This window comes from Galendromus occidentalis, unplaced genomic scaffold (genome assembly GCF_000255335.2).
Source record: "Galendromus occidentalis unplaced genomic scaffold, Mocc_1.1 scf7180000077202, whole genome shotgun sequence".
NCBI classification, from domain to species: domain Eukaryota; kingdom Metazoa; phylum Arthropoda; class Arachnida; order Mesostigmata; family Phytoseiidae; genus Galendromus; species Galendromus occidentalis.
The window spans coordinates 214,888-225,596 of NW_003805190.1; the positions used below are offsets into that span (position 1 = coordinate 214,888).

Here is a 10,709-nt window from a genome sequence, read left to right on the forward strand (position 1 = left end):
CTTCAGGAAAACCTCGGACTCCGCGTAGATCGAGCAACGTCCCCTCCTTTAGCTCATTGTCTCGTATCTTCCGCCAGTACGAAGATTCCGGAGGCTGCTGCAGGAAGCACTTCCCCGCGGGTGGCATATTCCGGTGATCCCAAGAGCAAGGTGTGTCAGGGTACTCTCCCACTGGGCAGTGAAGACGCACCGCTTATCAAACGACCTTGGCTAACGACATCGAGTTCGCTGACTGACACGGCCAAGCATGTGATACTTGGTCAGGCCCCGGGACAAGGACTCGGAACTCCCTGTTGTCGGACGCCAGCATCCCGGATCAAGCAATCGCCGCATAAAAAAGACCTCGAGTCGCAGTGGCGTGGGTGCTCCCCACGGCCGCGACCGATCATCTCGACGAAGTACCAGCCCTATCCGGACGGATCGAAAGCGCCGCGAACATTCGTCGTTGGAGAAATCGTCTGCCGGGATCAGCTACTGCAGCAGCATGAGCGATTCCAGCAAGAAAGATTGCAACAGCAAGCAAATGAGCTTTTTTTCGCGCCCGTGGGTTGCTCCTCCAGCAGCAGCAACAACAGGAATGGCAACAGCAAGGGCAAGTGCGCCAAGAGCGTCTCGGTCAGGCCACGGTGAGTTTCTTCGATTTGTAAAGCTCCAAGTCTCAGACGTGTGTAGTTACATCTAATCCCGGAAATCATTCCATTGCGTCTGAAGTCCAAAATCGATGCGTGAATTCGCTGGTGATAGATTCTCGAAATTTCGAAAGGCAGGACTAGCCGTTACCCACACGAAGCGAAACATTTTTCCGGCATCGAAATACACCATGCGACACCGTCCCGTCCCCCTCCCTCATCTTCGAGCAAGGAGAGGTGGACGGAGCTCATGCAGGGCAGGACTTTGAATTTTTGCTCGCTCGCGTGACTAAAATTAGTTCCGAATATTCCAGGTGGCCCTCACATGCGAGCCTGATATCGGTATGGCTCAGGGCATCCAGATGGAGCTCCCCGAGAACAACGATTCCGGTATCCCGGGAGTATTCCTGGGAAGGACAGAGATGCGGGTCAATGAGAAATCCGGTCTGAGTGCGGTTCCCGCTCTCGTTTCGGTGAGCCGACCTCTGAGGCCCGTCGTCTATCTCTGCTTCTCGGTTCCTGTCATGACACCGCGGCGAATCGTCGGAACGCGTTCGCTCGCGCTCCCAATCTCGCCTCTCAACGAAGAAGAAGAATTCTTGGCTGAAGTGGAACAGCAGCATCATCAAATGCTACTCCAGCCGCAAGAGCAGTGGCTTTCACAGAAGGTTCGGGGTGCTCCAGGATCAGGAGCCCTTATGCAGTCGAGGGGGTGGAACCAGTTTCTGAAGCCGAGTCTCCCGAGCAGCGTCGCGGCCGAAAGCGACCAGGGGAAAGATCTCAATCCGACAGGAATCATCGTCGACAGAAGAGTCAGAATGATTGAGCATCCTCCTTTCTCCTAAGGGAGGAGCTTTCTGGTCGTCGGCAAGCGCGCCCTCGCGAGAAGATCTTCTCACGATACGAGATCACAGAGGTCACCGACAACATACGATCGAGCGCTTGACCATGACCGAGCGCGCTCCCTGTGGCCCTGGCCCGAAGTGTGCTTCGCGGAAAATGATCGACGTTCCCAACAGTCAAGGAGAACCGTGAACGAGTCAGATTCATTGGTCTCGTGATTCTGAGCCACAGAGCTTGTTGCTCATTGCTCGCACGCATGGATTTCTTTGAGGCCGATGCTTCCCGGGCTCTCCGCGTTGACGAGCGATGATCTCTTCACCGGAAAAAACGACCGCTCTGACTCCCCTACGGAATTTCGGCTGATCGGAAGAAACGGTTCCTTCTTCCATTTCCCCCGAGAGAACCGTATTCTGAAGTTGGACTTTTGCAGAAAGAAGTATCGATCTTCGGAGTTTGTACTCGATGACCTTCGCTTCCGAATCACGGTACTTCCCGGATGAGTTCACCTCGAGTAATGAGAGAAACGCCGCCGTATCTCGAACACTCTACCTCCGAATGACGAGTGGGTATCATGCTCGAACGCTGTGCCGGATTGCGAGAGGAGCCATGTCTTTCTCACACTCTTTCTAGCAACCCTCGCCGCTTTGAAAAAAACTCAACGAGCCCGAGAAACGTACATCTCACCGCGCTCTCCGCTGCACGGAGTTTTCTCCAGGGAACGAGGAAGCACGGATAGTCCCGAGTGGTCGGACTGTCCTCAATAAACGGTTAACTCTCGACGAACGAGGATGAGAGTGCTCAACCCGATTGCGGCTCTTCGTAGATCGGCCCTGCAATTAGGGCAGTTTGGAATTAGGTGTCACTTCCAATGGAGGAAGTACTGTCTCCTCTCTTGAGATCTCTCCCGGGATTCTGCTTGCGATATCGGAAAAAAAACGTCGGTCGGCGGCCCTGTTTATGGAGAATCTAGATCTAGATGGGCGTCCGCCTTCAATTCCAGAACAGAGACCTAGCTCCGAGTATCTAGACGTCATCGCTGGGTAGAATCAGTGCGATCAGCCGCAGGAAAGAGCTGCTACAGTCTCGCGCGCTGAGGTTTGGACGGCTCGCCCTCTGAATCTCTCCTCGAATCACCCCGGTCCTCTCATGTCTCTGGCGGTGGCGAGAGGTTGACGAGGTTGAGGCGAATTCGGTCCGGTCGCCGGCTGCTTTGTTCTATGCGCAGCATTTCTCGGAATCAGAATCATCAACATTCTAGGCTCGGATCATAATTATGGGTGAAAAAGAACCTTGTCCAATAAAAGACCAAACATTCCCATATCGAATCATTACGTGCGTTTATCGATCTCCCTCTCCAGATTCCGTATTCACGGATCGCGGGGTTTCTCGATGAAGTCGGCTTCCCGCTTCTGATGAGAACCGACAGTGCCGGTCTAAATTCTGCGAAATCAGTCAGTCGCAGTCCGAAGTCTCCGACGCCGCCGGTGAGAGCATCTTGACGGGGAATCCCGAGAACTGTGCCGCTCTGATTCTGTCTGAAATCGATGATGAAATAAATAATGAAAATATGCGGAAGACGGATTCTCAGGTCCACAGGGGGGACGAATCGGGCCTCTTTGGAGGCCAATCTAAATTCCGAAAAGGGCAGACTCTTTCAGAGAAGATGGAAACAATGATCATGATCGCAACATGTATTTATGTACGTATTCTTATCTTACACGTGATACAATCCTCCCACTCGAAACTTCCATCAGAAGATCCACATTCAATTCACTCTGGATTCCCAGGCTGCTCTGTGCTGCGCCTGAATGGATTGCAGCTTACGGGCCTGGTCGGCGTTACATTCGTGGGGAGTTCGTCGCCGTATCTCATGACTCATGACTCCATTAAGTAGACGTAAATAAGATATATGTATAATAATGAGTTTAAATATTTCATATATATCTCTATGTTAAGCCGAAAATTCCTCCCAATCAACCGGTTGACTAGTGACGAACCTACATAATAGAGACATCGAGTGCCGCATTCACAATTCGGCTCAGGAAAATTTCGCATGCCTATCGGAGTTTATATCTCTTCACAGTTTTTTTCCGGGCCGGATTGAGCTCCAAGAGAATTTTCGAGGGGTCCTACGAGCCTGTCCGATGCGAGACTAGCGTTGGGGGGAGAGAGTTCAGAGCCCGGCAATGACGTGCGAAGCTCGATCCGTATCCCGGAGAAACATTGGATTTCAAGGTACATGGAATTTTTTCGACAAACAAGCGCTCCTTTCCAACCTCTATGGTTTCGGAAGTAGACTTCGAGTCTCCGACAGCATCCATCAAGATAAGCTTATGCCTGTCGGAAACACTTTCCGAATCCTCTGCTGCTTCATATCAGGTACAGAATCCTTCATACTGAATCTTATGGAGGATTATCACCATAATCGTCGTAATTATCATTTCAATATCTGATAGATCCCTGCTCCCGGAGGACTCCTCCAAGCGGTCAGAAGCGGGAGGCTGCAGGACTGTCGATCCTGAGTGATAAGAGAGGACGACACATCAAGTTCGCTGCTGGTTCTCGGTCGCATAAATGCGCGTCACAATACTCCCCGTTTCCTTGTTCTTTGCCCCGTCCTTAGTTTCTTAAGTGAGACAAGCTTCGAATAAGACCTCGTGCTGCTTGGGAAAAGAGTTTCATCAGGTGATTCCGTAGCAAGAAGAAATGCGTCGTGATATTGGGTCAGAGCTGCCGCTCATCCCTCTGATACCCTTGATTCCGTGTACGTCCGCCGAACTCGTACTGTAGACGAGTTCCAGGCGATACCGGATACATCTTGCGGGGCACAAGGATCGAATATGTCGAGACGTCAAGTCAACAGGCACGCGAGATGATTAGTTGAAAAACGTCTAATATCAGCTGTGGTGCGTGAGAGGTACTCAATGTCTACGGTGTCACATTGCGGCGGGAATTGTATTCAGTACGGTGATTCTAACCTAGACCTCACAGAATGAAGTTTCACACATCTCCCATTCTCAAGGAGTACGTCTGGTGCTGTGGAGGTTACCTTGCGGGATTTGTGCTCGGAGCTTGACTGCAGGTGAGGACCTTGTGAGAAACTATCCATCCTCACAGCACATACATACATCCACGAAAACCCCACAGCGGAGCTGGCCGCTAATAATTAGTCTCTCAGATCGCTTGGTATGACATAATTGTCTTATCCCGGCATTCAGGCATTTCGCAGCTCTCCTCCGGTCACTTGCAAACGAGACAGTGCAACATTTGCTGCTCAAGATAATCCACGAGTTGGCTGGTCGCTCCCGGAGTGTTGGTGAGCTCCAGGAGTTCTAGTTCACGTAGTTGGTAAAGAGACGACAGTCCGGCAGAAGTCAGCTGATGGCAACCTGTGGAAATTCCAGATACGTCGTGACTAAAAGATAGGCCCCCTATGTAGCTTCAATGGGGACGAAGGTCTCTGCTCTAATGCTGCTCTAGTGGATTCCATGCGGCTCGGGGTCGGCCATGTATCTGTCTATCTAGCAAAATTACCTGCGAGAGATAGTATCCGCAGCGCTTTCATGGTTGCGAGATGTGCTAAACCGAAATCGCTGATTTGAGAACACCACCGAAGATACAGAGATTCGAGGCTTGCCATCGTGGACAAATATCCAAGGCCAATGTCTGTCACGTGCACGCAGCTGCAACATCGAGAGAACAGAGTTAATGATAAATAATAGCAGCTACTCAAGAATTCGGAGTGACTCCCTATGTTTCCTTGGAGATATGACATATTCCGGAATGGAGGTTCATGTGATTGAGAGGAGCCAAAGGATCGCCTGAACAACCGCCTCTCATAGCTTAATAATATAATCCCAAATGGGAATCACAAGGTATGGGAATCTTCATCAACGAAGTCGATCCCAGATCGCAGGCTGGAGACTCACCGGTCCAATGTGAGTTGTTTCATCACTCCCATATCGCAAGCAATGAACTCCAGCGATGCGTCGGTAATTCGAGGACACCTGTCGGCAATATTTCTATATTTAGTGCCCTCCAAATGCGGAAGAGGTCCATCCGGTCTTCGACGCATGCGTGCCTCCCGCTCGTCTGCCATAACACTCCGTTCGCCCATCAGAGCATTACTGAGAACCTGATTCAACCTGGGTCGGCAGCCTCGGAATAAACCGTTTTCAGGAATCGATTACGCGGGGCGACACATGAGATGCAGCTCAATTCGTAACGATAAAGCCCGAAGAGGATCTGGAGGTTCCGTCTCCATCGAATGTTTCACCAAGAATTCGAGCCGCAGTTTGGTAGTACGGAGAGCTCCTTCAGGATGGTTGAAAAACTCGCAAAACAAGGGTCATCTGACCAGAATTCGAAAAGCGGTTTGTAGCGGAGAGCTCCGTGACCTGCACCCCAATTCCCTTCGGAGAGGAGTCGAGACCCCCCTGTGCGTGCCCGCGGCCATATCTCCTCACAAGGCGCGTGCGACTCCTTACCATGAAAGATCGAGAATCTCGAGCTGATTCAAGTTCTCGGCCAGGAGCTCGACGCCGTCGTCGCTGATCTTGGTGCAGCCGGATAAGGAAAGTTCTGTTAGCGATGGCAAGGAATGCGAGAGGCTCAAGACACCGGAGTTTGTCAATTCCCAACAGGATCGAAGTCGTAGGATCTCCAAGGTGTTGCCCTGACGCGGTCCTGAGGAGTGGGGTGAAAACACGTGAGAAAGCGGAAAATTCTTGCGGAACGGATGCTGGAATAGATTGGAATTTCGGCGACGTGCCGGATCGGATGCTGATCTCAGTGAGTAATGCAAGCGAGTGAAAGAAGGAGAACTTGAGCATCCGAGCGCCTGTCTCGGGCTATGGACGTCATTTCTAGTTTGCTCCAAGAGTATTCCTCCGGCTCGCTCGCAATAATTCCATCGCTCCACTCACCCAAGTAGGCGATAGAAGCGTCGGTTACATGATACGCCTGAAAGAAAACGGTTCATTGCGCACATTGAGTAAGGGTAAGAACACCCTTCGGATATCCAGCGAGTTTGGACGACCGGGAGATTCCGTAGTACAGAGCTTTCGAGCACGAATGAAGAGAAGAGATCCGGGATATTCACCTGGAGATTGAATTCCTTCAGCTGAGGAACCAACTGCGCTACGGCAGCGATGGTGTCATCGGCCACGTTGATGCAATCAGCCAATGCCAAGCTCTGGATTTTCGGTGTGAGGGAAGCCCATAGACCGGCATCTGTTATCTCGTTGCAGCCAAAAAGTTCGAGCCTTGGAGAGAAGAACGATTGGTTAAGATTGGCTTTGCAAGGCAGCGCGAAATAGCCAGAGCCGGTCGACTATGCTGGGAGCAACGCCTCCGGAGTCCACACTCGCCGAGTCGAACTCACCATGTCAGCTTCGGACAGGCTCCGATTAAGGCTTCTAACGCTCGATCTGAGATTGAACTACAGCGCAGAGAGAGCTTCGTGATATGCTCGACCCTCGGACACGCGTGCATGAAATCGAATATGTCCTCCTCATTCGTGTAGAAGAGGCATACCGCCGTGAAAGAACGTTTTTCCAGGGAATCATAGAGCTGCCGCCGGACTGTTGGGATGGAGGCCAATTTCAGAATCGTTCACGTTCCGGAAAAAGGGCAAGTTTTCTGGGACGACCCATGAATCAGATCGTCGTTCCTCCTCACCTTGTACGCCGTCGGATGAGCCTCTCAGATCACGATACTTTATGACCGCGACCATACTTTTCCAATAACGTGGATGATAGAGAATATCGCGCCACGTTTTACACACCTGAGAGAGTAGGAAAATCTTATCTGAGCGAGCATTTAAAAGGCGAGGAGCCGGATTCAATCCCCCGCAAAGAACCTGCTGGTCGGTCCGAGACGCTACCCCCGTAAGAGCTCACCTGCGCTAAGACACATCTATCAGCGCCGCCGAAGTATTGGAAAAGTTTTCGTAGAAATTCTGCATCTTCGAGAAGACCCTGTACAGTTTTCGGTCGCGTCAGTGCGTTCCACAATTCCCGTGCGGCGCCTGGTCTCCGTTTCCGATAATCCACTGTCGAAAGTGCATGGGGAGCTGCAATCCAATGATTCAATTCATTTTCAATTCAATAGCTCAGAAATCGTATGTTCAATGATGGGAATGAGCCTAAGCCGTGTTTTTTTTCGTCCTGAGCTCCCCTCGTGGGTCGGATTCCCAATTTGAGCAACGCTTGGCAGAAAAAAGCTTGCTCGCGAAGAACAGGGTGCCCGCACGCCTTGTCGACAGATTTCTAAATCTTTGCTAGTTCACTGATTGTAGTGCAAATGATCCCCCGCGACTACTCGCTGAGTGAGATGGGCAAGCTTCTGACCCTCGAGAGTATCCCAAGGAGCTCAAGGGAACTGTATTTTTTGTCCATATCGATTTCCGGACACCGATACCGTCATCTCGATCGAAGGTCTTGTATCGTGTAGATCCGAGATCACGCCCAACTCCGTGATTCTCGGCGTAGCTCCTCGTCGCTAGCTACATCCGGAATCGGGATTATCACGCTACGGGCAACGACAATGCACGGAGGGATGCATTACCGGGTGTACCGCCTTGACTTGCGGTCTGGGAAGACATTCCATGTGATCCGGACTTGGAGTTTTCACGAAGAGTCGAAGCCGCATTCGAGGCCCCTGCCTTCGCTCGAACGGCCAATCCGTTGAAGCAGCGGCTCAGTTCGGCCGCTGCTCGTTTCGTGAAGCTCACCTGGAAAGCGGGAAAAATAGCAGATGTTAGCCATGGTCCTAATTATATCCTCCCTCGGCAGAATTCCGAGGGCGGGCTCCGACTCCGCTTCATTCATATTACGCTTCACGCCCTCGCAAGGGAAATGAGTCAAACGTTTCCGAGCGTACCAGGTGCGCATTGTCTGAGGGCGTCGTTGGGCGTTATTTCAGAAACCAAGTACCTAATTGAGAGTAGCAGTTTGTGTTCCATGGATTCATTTCAGCTGTCTCGATGCCCAGTCACGTCTTCGCGGAGCGCGAGTCAGAGTTGAGGCGTCGGCGTCGCCCTGATACCGCAAACAGAACAGGGAGGATTTCGGAGTTCTCCTCACTGCCTCTCGCATTATCGAGGAACCCACAAGCTGCACTCAGCCGACTCCCTCATCAGTCGATGGATCGAACATACGTGGAGGTTATCGACCGATGATGAAAGAAATTAATTGAGTGCTACAGCTGATTCAAGGTCGACAATCCCCCTGCATCCCTTGAGACCACCCGGAAGTCCCATCCGAAAGTGGACCGCGGAAAACTAGTTCCTCACGCCTGCACCCCGTTCCCACGTGTCGACGGGGAGAATCCCCGAAACTTTCGCTGTTCAAAACACACGCCGCTCTTCTGACTTTCATTCGCCGCTGATCCCTCGGATATTCCCTCAAGCATGCTCTCCAATCAAATGGAATCCGCACGTTCGTATCCTCCAAGAGGAGAGCAGACACAGCAAGTATTTTCCTTCGGACGGGGTCTTGTTCCTGCCGCTGCTGTACCAGCTGGTCGTTCAGTTCTGGTTAGTATCTGCTTTTCTCGGGCCGGAAAGAGCTCGGCGGAGGTTTTTCTTCCTCCGGCGCTTCCGAAGTTCGACCGATTTCGATTGCTCTCCCAGGGAGACGTGTCGGGAGTTTCCCGGAGGCGTTCCGCAGGGAATGTGCCCTAGCATCGAATTTCCTCGGTGTCACCTTGTCAGATTATATTCTCATTTAATTGGAGTGTCGCGTGATACCAGCATGCAAATCGGCTCTCCCATAATTCAGAAGATGGGCAACTCGACAAGCTCTCCGCAATAAAGCGACTAAGCCGCAGTTCCCGCGAAACTCTGTAGAGTCAGCTTTACCCTGACAGTGCGGCGAACGTTCGCTGGCTGTGATCTCTCGACCGTCCGCTTTTCCTAGTTGCCCGGAACGCCAAGACTCCCACCTGCCCGGTGGCTGCAGTGACGTCTCTTCCCCGGGGACTAATCTTTTACTTCTCCGGCAGAGGCAGCCATTTCCTCCTTTACTAGTATCGTAGCTTTCGTTCTGAAAGCGAGGAGCCACTTTGCAGTCGACCACCTCTTCTGCTCTCACAGAGGCTCCCGGTGAGCTCTCCGACTCCTCGCTTTACCGGTAATCGAGCGGCGGGAGTCGAAATAAGACCTCGATCGGATAATAACAACGATCGCGAAAGCAGCGAGGAACGGACGCACCATGCTACATGGATTTGCCCGCAGCCCTGATTCTTCACCGCGAAAGCCATTTTCTCATTCTCCTCTCTCTTTTCGCGCGCATTCCACCGGAGTCATCGAGCGTGATGGAATCCGGAGGATTAAGGTACCATAGTGTATGAATAGGAGAGAGTTTTCCACCTTTTCGGGCGCGCGCCCGAGAACATCGAGTTGCGGGACCCGTTTCCGCATGTTCAGCCCCTGTTCCCTCTTTTTTTCGAATTTTAGGAGGAGGAATTATGGGGATGTTCCAATTGGCGAAGAATGATGGATCTCGACCAGATCAAGTCAGTTAGTATCTGAATTTTTTTTTCCGAGATAAATACACACGTCACGGCGCATTGAAAGATTCGATGTGCATCTGTCTCCGCGACAAAGTACGTCGGTGCAATCTCCGAGGTAATGATCCTTCTGAAGTCTGATGAATTCAGGGAGAATACGCTTCCGCAGACTTCGGATGTGTTCGATTTCGTGACCGTTATTGCACTCCGTCTCAGGTCTATTCTCCGGATATCGACAAGGTTCCAGCATCGAGACCTTGAAGAGCGTGTTTTGACATATGAATGCATGTATGTATGCTAATTTAGGTTGGCCTCGTCTCTCTGCGTATATCTATACAAGCGTTCAAGGATTGCGGTATCCCAGTTTGGACATGCTTCGGAGCTGGTGGGGAGGATCCCGCTTAACCTGTTCGACGGCAAGCCTAGGACGATTCGATCGTCGTAAAGTGGTGTGACAACACCACTCTGCTCGATCGTTTTGAACACTTGACGGAAGCCTAGAAGATGGATGAAGAGATGTAGTGGGACGATTCGGTATTGTGCGAATCGAAACACACATACAGCTAATGCATTGGAGTCCTGAAATTTTCTCCGGACGACCGAATTAAGCCGCTACTCCGATTGCTGCTCCTACTGCTCGAGCAAGGATTAATATGTGACAATGCATAATTGCATCGGACGTGAATAATGAATCGATGGAAGAAAACGGATTCGGCCGCATGCAGA

The 10,709-nt window shown here is 51.5% G+C and overlaps 1 protein-coding gene across 1 annotated transcript; it reads right to left on the minus strand.

The window, feature by feature from the left end:
* Positions 1–4,712: 4,712 nt before the first annotated feature.
* On the minus strand, positions 4,713–8,365 carry LOC100899462 (F-box/LRR-repeat protein 16). Its single transcript, XM_029111041.1, has 11 exons — positions 8,315–8,365; positions 8,025–8,205; positions 7,373–7,524; positions 7,152–7,257; positions 6,856–7,054; positions 6,574–6,736; positions 6,398–6,434; positions 5,960–6,158; positions 5,402–5,479; positions 5,007–5,155; positions 4,713–4,861 (listed from the first exon to the last, which is right to left on the minus strand). Exons 1-11 carry the CDS (start codon positions 8,363–8,365, stop codon positions 4,713–4,715), a joined length of 1,464 nt encoding a protein of 487 aa, XP_028966874.1.
* Between the last annotated feature and the right edge of the window lie 2,344 nt (positions 8,366–10,709).

Bases quoted from the DNA above. Each gene is read 5' to 3' on its own strand.
- LOC100899462 (XM_029111041.1), bottom strand. From the start codon at position 8,365: ATGCGCACCTGGTACGCTCGGAAACGTTTGACTCATTTCCCTTGCGAG. The intron at 7,525-8,024 runs GTGCATTGTCGT...CACTTTCGACAG, and splicing joins ACCCGGTAATGCATCCCTCC to TGGATTATCGGAAACGGAGA. The intron at 7,055-7,151 runs GTGAGGAGGAAC...CCATCCCAACAG, and splicing joins CTCATCCGACGGCGTACAAG to TCCGGCGGCAGCTCTATGAT.